At 49.8% G+C, this 16374-nt stretch overlaps 1 protein-coding gene across 7 annotated transcripts in view; it reads right to left on the bottom strand.

Annotated features, from left to right (window-relative positions):
- APAF1 (apoptotic peptidase activating factor 1) overlaps positions 1-16374 on the bottom strand; it is a 515858-nt gene that overhangs the window by 434193 nt on the left and 65291 nt on the right. For all 7 annotated transcript variants that reach the window (XR_015059575.1, XM_085886644.1, XM_085886646.1 and 4 more), the window contains 6 exons: positions 15259-15384; positions 13359-13511; positions 12798-12926; positions 12581-12706; positions 12385-12507; positions 10232-10357 (listed from right to left, as the gene is read on the bottom strand). Coding sequence is in view for 6 of the 7 variants with exons in the window: in XM_085886644.1 (XP_085742770.1) it covers positions 10232-10357; positions 12385-12507; positions 12581-12706; positions 12798-12926; positions 13359-13511; positions 15259-15384 (783 nt within the window). In the remaining variant the exon portion in view is untranslated. The remainder of the gene's footprint in view (positions 1-10231; positions 10358-12384; positions 12508-12580; positions 12707-12797; positions 12927-13358; positions 13512-15258; positions 15385-16374) is intronic.

The raw sequence follows: 16374 nt of genomic DNA on the forward strand, positions 1-16374 counted from the left end.
TCCAATTTACTTAAGTACTCACGCAGTCTACCTACCGGGGAAGCCACACCCTCGGCCAACTTTGTCCGAACCGAGTCGCTGTTACCGACTTGGATCCAGCGTAACCGAGTGGAAATTACCAAAGCAGCGCCGGTCCAAATGACAACTTACGGCACAATTGGCCTTCCAAATTCTCAAGCCCGAGCCATACTGGGTCAATGGAAGAAAACATGGACAACGAACTGGAACATTTAACAGTTATTTATTTACAATAGGCAATAGGGAGGGAAACACAGAGCAGACTTAATCACAAATATGCAGGAAAATGTACAATGAGCAATCAACACATACAATTTCTACTTATAGGATGGCACCACACACACACAAACAAACACACACACACACACACACACACACACACACACACACACACACACACACACACACCACACACCACACACCACACACCACACACCACACACACACACACACACACACACACACACACACCACACACCACACACCACACACACACACACACACACACGAAATGGGGCCGGCCGGCCTTTACTCGGACCTCCAGCCCAGGAGGATAGGCAAACTGGAGGGTCAGAGTTCTGCTGGTACCTGGCCGCGTTTGCACGGCTTGCCGACCTGCCCTTGTGGAGCTCGGGATTCTTGTGAAAGGGCTTGGGAAGATCGGACGCTCCAACCACCACGGTGGGACTCGAACCCACATGGACAACCTCGCACCAAGCCCCAAGGAACCAAGACGAAGCGGAAGATGCCAGCCAGCACCAAGACAGAAGATGGCCAGCAGACCAGACGAGACGACCCAGACGGATCGCACCAATTCTTTAACCCCTCCTGCGAGGTGGGAGGGATCCATCCTGAGGTAACTCTGCCTCCCATTGGACGGGTGGCGTGTCGGTGGCCCGCCCCCCGAAGAGGCTCTGTAGTTGTTTCTGGCCTTCTTGCTGCCCATTGGCTGGAGCGCCTCGGCTTTGCTCGCTCTTCATCCATTGGCTGGAGTAAACACTCCCTGCCCTTCTTCGGAGCGGAGCCTCGATCTGAGGCGATGGAGGCGCCGCCCACGCCTTCAGCCAAAAACACGTGGATAATGGAGTCGGTGCGCGAAGGTTTGGTTGGGTGGCGGAACGAAGCAGGATGTTGTTGTTGGGGAATATAAAAAAAAACTAATGACAAAATAACTCGCAGCACACACATGAAATTCCCGTTAGACACAGGGAATGGATTCTAACTATCCACATATACTTAACGAAATAACTCAACTTTGGGTCAACTGAATGTGTGAATGTGAATGGTTTCCAGATTCGTAACAATATATGGTACCATGGGTACAGTGAGGTGTGTGGTTGTATATGGTACCATGGGTTCAGTGAGGTGTGTGGTTGTATATGGTACCATGGGTTCAGTGAGGTGTGTGGTTGTATATGGTACCATGGGTTCAGTGAGGTGTGTGGTTGTATATGGTACCATGGGTTCAGTGAGGTGTGTGGTTGTATATGGTACCATGGGTTCAGTGAGGTGTGTGGTTGTATATGGTACCATGGGTTCAGTGAGGTGTGTGGTTGTATATGGTACCATGGGTTCAGTGAGGTGTGTGGTTGTATATGGTACCATGGGTTCAGTGAGGTGTGTGGTTGTATATGGTACCATGGGTTCAGTGAGGTGTGTGGTTGTATATGGTACCATGGGTTCAGTGAGGTGTGTGGTTGTATATGGTACCATGGTTTTCGTGGTTCAGTGCAGTGTGTGGTTGTATATGGTACCATGGTTTTAGTGGTTCAGTGCGGTGTGTGGTTGTATATGGTACTATGGTTTTGGTGGTTCAGTGCGGTGTGTGGTTGTATATGGTACCATGGTTTTGGTGGTTCAGTGCACTGTGTGGTTGTATATGGTACCATGGTTTTAGTGGTTCAGTGCAATGTGTGGTTGTATATGGTACCATGGTTTTAGTGGTTCAGTGCAATGTGTGGTTGTATATGGTACCATGGTTTCCGTGGTACAGTGCAGTGTGTGGTTGTATATGGAACCATGGTTTTCGTGGTAAAATGTGGTACTGTCCGACAGCATTTTGCAGGTAAGCTAAGTTATCTTGTTTGTATTTTTGAACATGTCATTCAAGCCTTCTGTTTGTTCCAAACATCCTGATAATATCTCCATTAATGGATTTCTTCATGTAATAATTTCCAGTGAAATAGTTAATGAACCTTTGAGTTAGGAAACTAACGGTTATATTCACCCCTGCAAAGGTTCAGTGTAATCGGCCTGAAGCATGATGGGTCCTTCATCTCCTCTCTGGAGATAACAAGCGTCTCTCCAATTCTCCAACTCCAGGGTATTATCGTCGTTCTCCATACGATAGATGAACTCCTCGTGGAGTTTGGTTCCGATGGAGCATTATTCCGTACCAAAACAAGGGATACCCTCAGTCCCTGGAGCAATGGCATTCCTTCTCTTTTGTAAATATTTGGAATGGTGGATTCGGACTGATTTTGAGGGTTTGTGTTGAAAAGCAAGTTTAGTTTTGGTGGTGTCTTCGTACCAGCCAATGAGTGATCCTTGTTTGTCCTATTCTAGCCTTATACTCACAAATCCATAACACTCCGCTCATGTTCGATGGAGTGATCGTGTTTTGTTATGAACTTGCTCATGGAAAGCTTCTCTTGGTATTCCCCAAAGTGTTACTGCGCTCGATTGGCACTCGCCTTTTCTTGCTCTTCAGTTCCCATTTCTTCACTTTGTTGTGTTTGACAAGTTTGAGAAATTCTTCTTTGACTCCTTTACTTCCACCTGTTTACCATCTATATCATGGGTTGTTAGAACCAGTGCGCAAAGTGTTTTTCTTTCTTATTGTCAGCTTTATTTATCACGAGCAAATACAACCTGTCGCTTCACTGACAGGAATATTAAGAGGGGTGGGGACAAAGAGGGAGTAGAGGGGGAGAGAAGAGAAGGGATAGAGGAGAGAAGGGATAGAGGAGAGAGGGGGTAGTGGGAAGGGGAAGAGGGGTAGGGTGTTCTGGAGATGCGTTTGAGACTTGAGTAAGTGTGGGGGGGGGGTTAACTGTTATAATAAAAATTTTTATTTTTTCATTCTTACAATTTGCACATTCTTTGACACCCTTCCCCTTCGTGACCTCCGGAGAGATGTATGTGGTGGGGGAGGAGGTTTGGGTGAGGATAGCGTAAGGGGAGGGGAGGAGGAGGGCAGGGAGAGGGGAGGGAGAGGCAGGGAGAGGGGAGGGAGAGGCAGCGAGAGGGGAGGGAGAGGCAGCGAGAGGGGAGGGAGAGGCAGCGAGAGGGGAGGGAGAGGCAGCGAGAGGGGAGGGAGAGGCAGCGAGAGGGGAGGGAGAGGCAGCGAGAGGGGAGGGAGAGGCAGCGAGAGGGGAGGGAGAGGCAGCGAGAGGGGAGGGAGAGGCAGCGAGAGGGGAGGGAGAGGCAGCGAGAGGGGAGGGAGAGGCAGCGAGAGGGGAGGGAGAGGCAGCGATAGGGGAGGGAGAGGCAGCGAGAGGGGAGGGGGGACAGCGAGAGGGGAGGGGGGACAGCGAGAGGGGAGAGGGGAAAGCGAGAGGGGAGGGGGGACAGCAAGAGGGGAGGGGGTGAAACCGAGAGCGGAGGGGGTGAAAGCGAGAGGGGAGGGGGGAAAGCGAGAGGGGGAGGGGGAAAGCGAGAGGGGAGGGGGAGAGCGAGAGGGGAGGGGGAGAGCGAGAGGGGAGGGGGAGAGCGAGAGGGGGGTGAAGTGAGAGGCGAGGGGGACAGCGAGAGGGGAGGGGGACAGCGAGAGGGGAGGGGGGACAGCGAGAGGGGAGGGGGAACAGCGAGAGGGGAGGGGGAACAGCGAGAGGGGAGGGGGAACAGCGAGAGGGGAGGGGGAACAGCGAGAGGGAGGGGGACAGCGAGAGGGGAGGGGGGACAGCGAGAGGGGAGGGGACAGGGAGGGGGAGAGCGAGAGGGGAGGGGGAACAGCAAGAGGGGAGGGGGAAATGGCGAGAGGGGAGGGGGAGGGAACAGCAAGAGGGGAGGGGGACAGCGAGAGGGGAGGGGTGAAAGCGAGAGGGGAGGGGAACGCAGCGAGAGGGGAGGGCGGAACAGCGAGAGGGGAGGGCGGAACAGCGAGAGGGGAGGGGGAACAGCGAGAGGGGAGGGCGGAACAGCGAGAGGGGAGGGCGGAACAGCGAGAGGGGAGGGCGGAACAGTGAGAGGGGAGGGGGGACAGCGAGAGGGGAGATGTGGAAGCGAGAGGGGAGATGTGGAAGCGAGAGGGGAGATGTGGAAGCGAGAGGGGTGGGGGAGAGCGAGAGGGGAGGGGAGAGCGAGAGGGGAGGGGGAGAGCGAGAGGGGAGGGGGAGAGCGAGAGGGGGTGAAGTGAGAGGCGAGGGGGACAGCGAGAGGGAGGGGGGACAGCGAGAGGGGAGGGGGACAGCGAGAGGGGAGGGGGAACAGCGAGAGGGGAGGGGGAACAGCGAGAGGGGAGGGGGAACAGCGAGAGGGGAGGGGGAACAGCGAGAGGGGAGGGGGACAGCGAGAGGGGAGGGGGACAGCGAGAGGGGAGGGGGGACAGGGAGGGGGAGAGCGAGAGGGGAGGGGGAACAGCAAGAGGGGAGGGGGAAATGGCGAGAGGGGAGGGGAGGGAACAGCAAGAGGGGAGGGGGACAGCGAGAGGGGAGGGGGTGAAAGCGAGAGGGGAGGGGAACGCAGCGAGAGGGGAGGGCGGAACAGCGAGAGGGGAGGGCGGAACAGCGAGAGGGGAGGGGAACAGCGAGAGGGGAGGGCGGAACAGCGAGAGGGGAGGGCGGAACAGCGAGAGGGGAGGGCGGAACAGTGAGAGGGGAGGGGGGACAGCGAGAGGGGAGATGTGGAAGCGAGAGGGGAGATGTGGAAGCGAGAGGGGAGATGTGGAAGCGAGAGGGGTGGGGGGAGAGCGAGAGGGGAGGGGGAGAGCGAGAGGGGAGGGGGAGAGCGAGAGGGGAGGGGGAAGCGAGAGGGGAGGGGGTGAAGCGAGAGGGGAGGGGGTGAAGCGAGAGGGGAGGGGGTGAAGCGAGAGGGGAGGGGGTGAAGCGAGAGGGGAGGGGGTGAAGCGAGAGGGGAGGGGTGAAGCGAGAGGGGAGGGGGTGAAGCGAGAGGCGAGGGGGAGAGCGAGAGTGGAGGGGAACAGCGAGAGGGGAGGGGGACAGCGAGAGGGGAGGGGGACAGCGAGAGGGGAGGGGGACAGCGAGAGGGGAGGGGGACAGGGAGGGGGAGAGCGAGAGGGGAGGGGGAACAGCAAGAGGGGAGGGGGAAACGGCGAGAGGGGAGGGGGGAACGGCGAGAGGGGAGGGGGATCGGCGAGAGGGGAGGGGGAACGGCGAGAGGGGAGGGGAGGGAACAGCAAGAGGGGAGGGGGTGAAAGCGAGAGGGGAGGGGAACGCAGCGAGAGACATCGAGAGGGGAAGAGGCACAGCGAGAGGGGAGGGAGAAGAAGCGAGAGGGGAGGGAGAAGAAGCGAGAGGGGAGGGAGAAGAAGCGAGAGGGGAGGGAGAAGAAGCGAGAGGGGAGGGAGAAGAAGCGAGAGGGGAGGGAGAAGAAGCGAGAGGGGAGGGAGAAGAAGCGAGAGGGGAGGGGAACGCAGCGAAAGGGGAGTGGGCACAGCGAGAGGGGAGGGGGGACAGCGAGAGGGGAGGGGGAGACAGCGACAGAGGAGTCGGGAAGCGAGAGGGGAGGGGGAAGCGAGAGGGGAGTGGGGAAGCGAGAGGGGAGGGAGAGGCAGCGAGAGGGGAGCGGGGGAGAGCCAGAGGGGAGGGGAACAGGGAGAGGGGAGGGGGAATAGGGAGAGGGGAGGGGGAACAGCGAGAGGGGAGGGGGAACGGCGAGAGGGGAAGGGGGAACGGCGAGAGGAGAGGGGGGGGAACGGCGAGAGGGGAGGGGGAGGGAACGGCGAGAGGGGAGGGGAGGGAACGGCGAGAGGGGAGGGGAGGGAACGGCGAGAGGGGAGGGGAGGGAACGGCGAGAGGGGGGGAGAGCGAGAGGGGAGGGGGACAGCGAGAGGGGAGGGGGACAGCGAGAGGGGGGGAGAGCGAGAGGGGAGGGGGAGAGCGAGAGGGGAGGGGGAAGCGAGAGGGGAGGGGGAGAGCGAGAGTGGAGGGGGAGGCGAGGGGGAGGGGGGACAGCGAGAGGCGAGGGGCGAGCGAGAGGCGAGGGGCGAGCGAGAGGCGAGGGGCGAGCGAGAGGCGAGGGGCGAGCGAGAGGCGAGGGGCGAGCGAGAGGCGAGGGGGAGAGCGAGAGTGGAGGGGGAGAGGGGAGGGGGAACAGCGAGAGGGGAGGGGAACAGCGAGAGCGGAGGGGAACAGCAAGAGGGGAGGGGCAACAGCGAGAGGGGAGGGCGGACAGCGCGAGGGGAGGGACGGACAGAGAAAGGGGAGGGACGGACAGAGAAAGGGGAGGGGGGACAGCAAGAAGGGAGGGGGACAGCGAGAAGGGAGGGGGACAGCGAGGTAGGAGCGCGAGAGGGGAGGGGAACAGCGAGAGGGGAGGGGGAACAGCGAGAGGGGAGGGGGAACAGCGAGAGGGGAGGGGGAACAGCGAGAGGGGAGGGGGGAACAGCGAGAGGGGAGGGGGGAACAGCGAGAGGGGAGGGGGAACAGCGAGAGGGGAGGGGGACAGCGAGAGGGGAGGGGACAGCGAGAGGGGAGGGGGACAGCGAGAGGGGAGGGGCAACAGCGAGAGGGGAGGGGCAACAGCGAGAGGGGAGGGGCAACAGCGAGAGGGGAGGGGCAACAGCGAGAGGGGAGGGGCAACAGCGAGAGGGGAGGGCGGACAGCGCGAGGGGAGGGACGGACAGAGAAAGGGGAGGGACGGACAGAGAAAGGGGAGGGACGGACAGAGAAAGGGGAGGGGGACAGCAAGAAGGGAGGGGGACAGCGAGAAGGGAGGGGGAACAGCGAGAGGGGAGGGGGGAACAGCGAGAGGGGAGGGGGAACAGCGAGAGGGGAGGGGGACAGCGAGAGGGGAGGGGGACAGCGAGAGGGGAGGAGGGACAGCGAGAGGGGAGGGGGACAGCGAGAGGGGAGGGGCAACAGCGAGAGGGGAGGGGCAACAGCGAGAGGGGAGGGGCAACAGCGAGAGGGGAGGGGCAACAGCGAGAGGGGAGGGGCAACAGCGAGAGGGGAGGGGCGGACAGCGAGAGGGGAGGGGGAACAGCGAGAGGGGAGGGGGAACAGCGAGAGGGGAGGGTGAACAGCGAGAGGGGAGGGTGAACAGCGAGAGGGGAGGGTGAACAGCGAGAGGGGAGGGTGAACAGCGAGAGGGGAGGGTGAACAGCGGGAGGGGAGGGGGACAGCGAGAGGGATGGGGAGGCAGAAAAAGGGGAGGGGGACAGTGAGAGGGGAGGGAGAGGCAGCGAGAGGGGTGGGAAGGAAGTGTGAGGGGAGGGTAGGCAATGTACTCGGGCATTACCGTGGTGATAAAACACACTCAAACAGCAACGTTTTCTTTTAAACCACCATAAAAGTGAAATCCAACTTTTGGATATACACTGTTGTGAGACTTTATTGAACTTCGAAGCTGAATGTTTCTTCAAAGAAAATAAAACAACTTGCTGACACAGAGTCACAGTAAAAAAGTTGCAAAACTCTTTCAGCTGATCAGATAAGATGAGCTTGTAAATTTTGCGATACTCGAATCGCCAGAATGTGCATCATTATATCATTTAAACGGAGCTTTATAAAGACAGATAATGACACAGTTAAAGTTTATATACAATTGATTATACACTTTGAAGTCGCAACAATAATATTAAACAAATATATTCCTTCAAAGTTGATTCAAATTCATCGCAGGAATTTAGATTCATACACATGTATTGATTACATCTTCTCCATGAAGCTTTTAATTATTGAATGGACAATGTGTCATTAGAATAATGGCTTTTATTATCATGTGTTAATTGATTAATGACTGCGAAATAATTGTGTCTTGCAGTTGTGTACGGCAAGGGTGACATCCAGTACCAAGCCTCGTGCATTACATTGATATCTCCCAAACCACACGTCTCAACCTTTTCTTACCATTTGAGATTCGTCTGCGGAATTATAAATTCTTTATAATATTAATACAAGCATCGAATAATCTGCTTAAAAAAAAAGGTTTCGAGTGTTCATTGTACAAGCAAGCCTCTTTACAGATGTTTTGTTTCATCCCTGTATGACAATGAACATTTTGCAAAATCATCGTGAGGTTTGAAAAACAAGACTTCGAAAGAAATTCCCACATACATTTTCTGATGAAATATGTCGACAACATGTCACTTCAAAACATGTAAATATGAATTCTGTGTGGCTGAAAACGTTTTTCCTGGGACAAAGATAATTCAAGTTTATAGTTATAGACGTCTGTCTGTGATTTGCTTTTTGCTTATCCTTGCAATAAATGATCTGAATTCCGAACCTGAGGAGTTTATTCGATCTGAGGAAATAAATTCCACGACACCAGGCAGGAGCATTTAAAAAGTAAAACCCATGCTATCTACCTGGCAAAGGCCTACCTGCATGCATGCATTCCTCCAACCTGCTCGCATGCAGGCACGCCAAACCCCACCACGTCCGACTTATGTTTGTGCCGTTCACGTGGTACCTCTTCCTTTTCAGCCATTGCCCACTATTAATATATTGCAGCAACTATTAATATATTTATGTTCAGATTTTGTCATGAAAGCAGATCACACAAAACGGTAAAAAGAAAAACTGCGTACGTAATTGTCAAAAAAAAAAGGACCCCTGTCGATTCGATCGTCACGGATGGTAAAAGCCGGTTCGAGAGCACGGCGTCGCACCAAACGAAGTTCCACTTTCTGCACATTCCGTTAATCTTTTCTTCACTAAATATAATTTTCAGAACAGAAGAAAAAGTTAATCTAAATGTTTTGCATAAACAAATACACATAGTTATAAAAATCACTAATTTGTTTAAATTTTCAGATTTCACTCCAGATTTTAGTCCACGAGATCCGATTCTCAAATCAGATGTAATATTTCCATTGTACATTTTAATTAGTCTGTGAGAGTAGATCGTGTTTCCAAATTAAGGCATGTTTGAATAGGCCGAACAAAATGGCAAATGAAGAACCCGGAGAAGAAACCCAGGATGTGCTTCAAGAGCCCGAAGGGAGCGGTGTCCGAGGATGCGCCTGATAAAAGATATAATTAAACAAGTCCGTTAATTATCTTCAAAAGGAGTTTTAATTAACCCAAACACCCAATTTTCACTCTTGGACTTCCTTGGAGTTCCCTTCGTCTGCATGTAAAGTTTTCAGACCGCTAGGTTTCATTGTTTTAATGTTATGGAGGACACACGCACGCACATACGCACGCACACATACACACACAGTTGTTATTCACAATGTTCTTCATTGACGGTTTTACTCCAAATATATCCATCCATCTCTCATAAACATAATTTTCCCTGTGATCCAATTGTTCATCTGTTTAAATTCTCCATCTGGACAGTTGGACCAATCTTTCTCTTTGTTACTTGAAAAATCAAAGATTTTTCAAGTATATTGGTTAGTCGATTTTGTTATTCTGTCTGTTTGTTTGTCGCTTACAGGTCACATTTTTAAACCGAACTTCACAAAACTTCACCACATGGTAAAGTTTGTCATAAAGAAGAAGCCTATTATTTTTGAGGTGAAAAGGTCAACATAGGCCAAAAGTCAAGAACTTAGGTGAGATTTCTAAAATCCTCAATTTTCATCTTATTGACTTGAAATTTGAAGAGGATTTATATTTCAGGTCACTGAATTTAACCAGCCAATTATTTTTGAGGTCAACATGGACCAAAAGGTCAACATATGCTTTAAGGTCAACAACAAAGGTGGTATTTCTAAAATCTTCAATTTTCATCCCATTGACCTGAAATGTGAAGAGGAGTTGCATATCAGGTCACTGAATTCAACCACCAATTATTTTTGAGGTCAAATATGTTTTATGGATTTCGCAAGCATCATGCTCTGCACGACATATTCTTCTTGTTAGTTCTTTGATGATGGAAGCTCATGTCTGTAATCCTGGAAGCAATGGATGAAAGTTTATAATCTTTGGCAAGAAGGTCAACGAATGATACACGTGATGTAACAAGAGTACCTTGCTCCCCAAATACCCCGCTTACCAGGAGATCATCATGTGAGAGATGGGCATTCACCTCAGAGCCAACCAAAATTTTAAACCCATGTAAAACAGAAACGAGTCCTCACCGTGATGTCTCCATCTTCATAGCCTGCTGCCATAATAACTCCCTCTAAGTTTAGGCAACAACAGAACACATCGTGCTTTTCAGGAGTGGCTCTGCATATGCGATCTCCCGTTTCACCACTTAGAACCTGTGCGACACCAGACGGCAACAGGAGAGTGCCAAATCACACAAACAACATGGTACAGCAAAGACAGACAATGGATGGAACAAATAATGACGAGCTCATATGTTATTACCTGAAAAAGACAAGAGCACGATATACATTGATTATTTCCACTCATTCTTCGCTCATCCCTTAAGTCATTCAGTCCCAAAACTATTTCTTTCCTCATAACACTTTTTCTTGGACTTGTTAAATCAAACCCATTTTGTAATGAGTGCGGGATTACGGTGGTAGACCACTTCAAGTCAGTATCCTCACCCAAGTGCCCTCCTTCATGCCCGAGTCCCACCCACACATGCATCCACCCCGACAACTGCTCTGTCCACCAATTTCCCCATCCACGCAATCCCCACTCTCCACATCCTCTGCGCTCCCCCACACCCCCTGCTCTTTTCACCCTGTCATTTGCACTACGTTATCTTCCATCTGCTTGAAAATCCACCAATATCACTGCATTGCATTAAAAAAGGTGCAAAAATTGATCCCCTCAACTACAGATCTATCAACTTACTTTCAATCATCAGCAAGCTCATGGAATCCATCATCGCAGTTGATATGAAAACCTTCCTTTTCTCCAACAACCTCATCTCAGATAATCAACTTGGATTCAGAACAGGTCACTCTACCTTGGACATGCGGCTTCCACTCAGCCAACAATGGATGGAGGCCTTCAATGTCAGACATGAGATCATGGCAGTCTCTCTGGACATATCTTCTGCTTTTGATACAGTCTGGCATCCTGTCTTGTTCTCCAAACTCTCTGCCTATGTATTGCATCCAAGGGCAACTCCATACATTGCTTACCGACTTCCTCTACTCTCATAGCCAACGTGTGGCTTTCGATGGAATCCTTTCAACTTCTCTCCCTGTCAAAGCAGGAGTTCCTCAAGGCAGTGTTCTGGGCCCAGTCCTTTCCTCGATTTAATTAAAAAAAATCTCTCTGACTGTTAAATCCTCTATATCTATTTGCCGATGACTCCACCCCTTGCAATTAGAACCCTCATCCTTCAGACAGGCAGGCTGCAGCCTCTTCCCCCTTCTTTAGACCTTGAAAAAAAAATATCACAAGCTGGTCAAACACAGGGATTATATATTTTTAATCCTGACAAATCTGTCACTCTCACCATCTCTCTCCGAAAGCACCATCTGACATACCCTCCCATCCACTCACTTCACAAACTTCTTGAAGAAGTTCGGTCACACAAACATTTGGTCCACACTATCAGCCAAGATCTTTCTTGGGCAAACCACATTTCAAAATTAGCTTCCAAAGCCAGCCGCCGACTGGGCAATCCTCCGCTGAACAAAGTCCTTCCTTGGCACACCTGATCTCCAATCTCCCTAAAAGGCCTTCATCCGCAACTTGATGGACTACTGCCCTCCCTTCTGCGCAGTCTGATCAATCCCATTATTTCCCCCAGGGCATCAAGATGATTGTACAGTACAACCTCAGCTTATTCGCTTTTCACTGCACTCATGATCTTTTCTAACCTCACTAACCCTCCACAAACCCACCTCTTTCTTTCTAGATTACTGTCCCCCCCCCCATGACTTTGGAGTTTTTTTTTTCCATTTTTGTTAAATCCCTTGAATTTCCCTTCTTCTTCTTCTTCTTGTTGCTGCGTTTGAGCTTACATCCAGCTTGTTCATTCTTTGTGTCCTTCTCCCCTTCTCCTTGCTCTCATTCTTACAAGTGCCCATTCCTTCTGCAAGCGTCCCTCCGTTGTGTCCCTTTACCCTGCTGTTGATATTTCCCTCCTTTCCACGATGTTCTTGTTCTGTTATTTTCTGGGCAATTCTGTACTATACCTCTTCTACGAGTCTCAATTATGTATATCAATAATGGTCCTTGCAAGGAAAAAACAAAAAAAAAAAAACTAAAGAATTTCAACAGACACCTTCACGAAGAAAGTTCAAAATCTATGGAAAGAAAATAAGCAAATGCTACAAATAGTGATACATGAGTACCCCCACCCAAAATACCCCGTTACCAGGAGACCATCATCTTCATTGGCAGCAGCAATGAGCATCGTGTCTTCCGACGGAAATGCGACATCGATGCACTTCTTAAGACGCCCATGAACGCTCACATTTTCTGACTTGAGGTTCCAGATCTATAAAGGTAACAAATGACGTCAGAATATGCACCGTGGCTATGCAGGTTGCACCCGTGCGGTCATCACATACCCTGATGATCCGGTCATCGGATGCCGAAAGGAGGTGAGCGCCGTTCGGAGCGAAGGTAACGCAGTGGACCCATGCGAGATGTCCTTTACCGTCAAGCTTAAGTTCTTCATTCTCAATGTCCCAGATCTGTAAAGAAAGTCAAAACAAGGACACGGTCACCAGTCTGGGCGATTGTATTAAATACACTGCTGCTTGTGTCGAGGTCAATCTTTCATACCTCCACGGCAGAGGAAGACAAGCCCACAGCACAGAGTCTGCTGTCACAAGAGAAATCCACACTGAGAATAGAGGACTCAGGAGAAGTATTCAATAGTTTCTCAAAGGCATATGTCGGAGCATGCAAGACCTGCACAAAACACACACACACACACACACACACACACACACACACACACACACACACACACACACACACACACACACACACACACAATGGATGTGGTTGGAGGACTATACTCCAAGAGTGTGATGTAATCATGGATGTGGTTTGAGGAGTGTACTCCAAGAGAGTGATGCAATTGTGGGTATGTAGAGAGGAGAATGTCTATGACAGCGACGCGATTGCAGGTGTAGCTTGAGAGGAATGCACCAGAGAGAATGATGCAATAATGGAAAGGAGGAGTAAATGAAGAGGATCATTGTAATGGTCAAAGGTCTTTTTATGACAAAAATAAATAAATAAATAAAATCATTGAAAAATCTTGCATTTGAAACCTCCAACACAACAGTTTTACGAGCGGGTGAAATGTTACATGTTCCATTGATTAACCACACTTACAATAATGTAGTTCAAAGCAACGACAACAATTTTATTGCCATCCGGAGACCAGGCACAAGCCTTGAGGTCTGTCTTCAAAGCAGCAGGAACTTCCTTCAAGAAGCCGGATACATCGACCGATTCCTCTTCATTTCCCGATGTGATGTTCCAAATCTAACGAGCAACAGAACATTTGTAAACGTTATCCGAAAGACTGTCTCGGTTATCATCACAAGAACGCAATAAGAGAAGGTCACAAAGGCAGGAGGAGCCGCTTTACGGGAAGGACCTGGTTCCCCAAGTCTAGCTTTTCGGTGGCTTGAAAGTTCTCGCAGCTATGTATTCAGATTGGGTTGACTGTTTAATCACTAGTTTCCCCCATTCATTCCTCCCACTCTCCTACCATTCCCACCGTTTCTCTGCCCCCCATCATCAGTGTCCGACATCCCGCCTCCGTATCTTTGAAATACTCCAGCCCTTGCTCCCCTCCCAGACCCAATACCACAGGGCTTTTAACTAACTTATCAGATCTCTCCACACAGGGAGCCTATTAATTGACATTACCTGTTTGATAGAAAACCTTTCTCGTACAGCGTGTTCCTGATTCAACCGTTTCCCTCCCTGGCAACTCACTCCTGCACTTTGAGTGACCCGGTCACCATCTTTATGATGCTGTTGCTGTACATGTTCATAACTCCCTTCCCCATATCACCTGCCCCTTCCTGACACTGTGGAGTATTTTTGGCTTTTCCTCTCTCCATAACAACCTCTTGTTTCAGTGTGAGGTGTACTGAACGTCCAACCCAGCTTTGAAAAGTCCATCTATGAAGCTTCTTCTTTAAACATATTATCAGCTGTCCTCCCTCCTCCCCCACCCCCAAGTTTGCTATTTCTATCTATGGAGACTTCAATTACCACCACCTAGGCCTCAAACTACATTTGACAGTAGTGCAGCCAAAGGATTTTTGGATAGAGCCGCTCATACTTGGTCCATCTTCTTTTCTACTCGTGTATCTCCAAATAGCAGTCAATCTGTTCAAATGAGTCGCGCATGTTCAATTTCCCCTCAAGAGTGAGGAAGGTAGGGAAGCAATCATGAAAACACAGGTTGCTTTCTCCACCGGGAATGGAAATCGAACTGATCAGAACCTAAAGTCCCTCCACGTAGCGTGCAACCAATGTGGATCAGTCCTTCGATAAGCCAGACACAGCATTAAGCTCACGCTAGGCCTCAAACTTGTGAAGTAGCTCATAATCATCAAAAGCCTGGTGAGAGATGATCAAGTCTGTCTCTGATACATATTCCCTCTCTGTACCTTCAAGCTTAAAGGATGCCGTCATGTTGGACTCCGCTCTGGAAAAATCCCAACATCCTAATCGACCAAGGCCTCCAATCCATCCCTTCTCGTACCTACCCTTTCTCTCATCACAGACAGATCTTTGGACCACGTCCATTTCCCTTCCACAAATGTTGAGAGGTTCCCAGTTGATATTGACACCTCTTCTGTAACTGGACCCGGCGACAGCCTTGGCCTTGTTATCATCAAGAATTCCTCATTCTTCTCTCGATCCTACTTTTCTCTCTCACATTTCTCAACCATCAAGTAACCATTTCTCCCACAAACCAAGACGATCTTCAACAAGCGATGAACAACGAAACTCCAACCTGTTCCTTAACAACCTTCTCCCATTTATTTCCAACACTATATTCCTAACCCTACTTCCTGACACCTTTCCATAACGACAAGAAACACAATCCGAGTTTCACACAATATCCTTGGAGGCAGAAAGAGCCTCGATGAAAGAGCTGACCATCTCAGAGAGTCCATAAAAAACAAATTAACTGTGAGGAAAACCTCGTCTGGTGATCATAAAGAGATGAGGATAGATGAGGTGAAAAGTGAAAAAAAGAAAAACAAACCTTGAGTGTTCCATCGAGGGAGCACGAGGCAAGGTTCAGGTCATCAGGACTAAAACAAGAGGACCGTACTGCCTCCTCATGGCCAAGCAACGTGGCCTTCGGCTGCTTGCACTTGAGACCCCATAACTGCAAGCACGATGAGAGCAGATTACAATCATTGTATTCAAACCAACAACAGATTACAATCATTATATTCAAACCAACAACATATTACAATCATTGTGTTTGAACCAACAACAGATTAAAATCATTGTATTCAAACCAACAATAGATAAAATCATTGTATTTGAACCAACAACAACAGATTACAATCATTGTATTCCAACAAACAACAACAGATTAAAATCACTGCATTAACAAGCTCGAATGAGCGAAGATCCTCGTCCTCTTAATGATGACGTCATAAAAACGAATATGACGTCATAGTGATGTATCAGGTTTGCGATAAATTATCTGTGCTGATGCCCGGCTTGATTCCCGCAAACAAAATTCAAACAGCTTGCCTCGTTTCAGAGATAATGGTATAGGCGATTTCCATTAGTGGAGATATTATGACGTCAACTTCTTTTCTAGGAAGAATTTCCAAAATCGGAGATGGTTACTGCCTGCGCGTGGGCTTTCTGCATATACGTGGCAAGTTTCACGAAGATCCGATGAAAAGTCTGGGTTGTGAAACAAAAAAAAATGTCAAAAAATAGGAATGACGTCATAAAAATTGATATGTCATAGTGATGTATCATATGTGCGGTAATTCATCTCTGCTGATGTCCTGTTCGATTCCCGCAAACAGAATTCAAAAAGCTTGCCTAGTTTCGGAGATAATTTTTTAGGCGATTTCCATTAGCGGAGATATTTTGACGTCACAACTTTTTTTCTTGGAGGAATTTTCAAAATTGGAGATCGTTACTGTCTGAGCAGGGTATTTTTACATATATATGCCAAGTTTCAGGAAGTTTCGATGAAAACTGTAGGCTGTGAAACAAAAAGGTCCACAAGAACAACAACGTGAGTAAGATTTGGAGATCCTCCACGAGGATCTAAAAAAAAAAAAAAACATAAAATCATTGTATTCAAACCAACAAGAACAGATTAATATCATTGTATTCAAACCAACAA

Source organism: Eptatretus burgeri, chromosome 6, assembly GCF_056783735.1.
Source record: "Eptatretus burgeri isolate ZD-2024b chromosome 6, Ebu_testis_v1, whole genome shotgun sequence".
In the NCBI taxonomy this organism is placed as follows: Eukaryota; Metazoa; Chordata; class Myxini; order Myxiniformes; family Myxinidae; genus Eptatretus; species Eptatretus burgeri.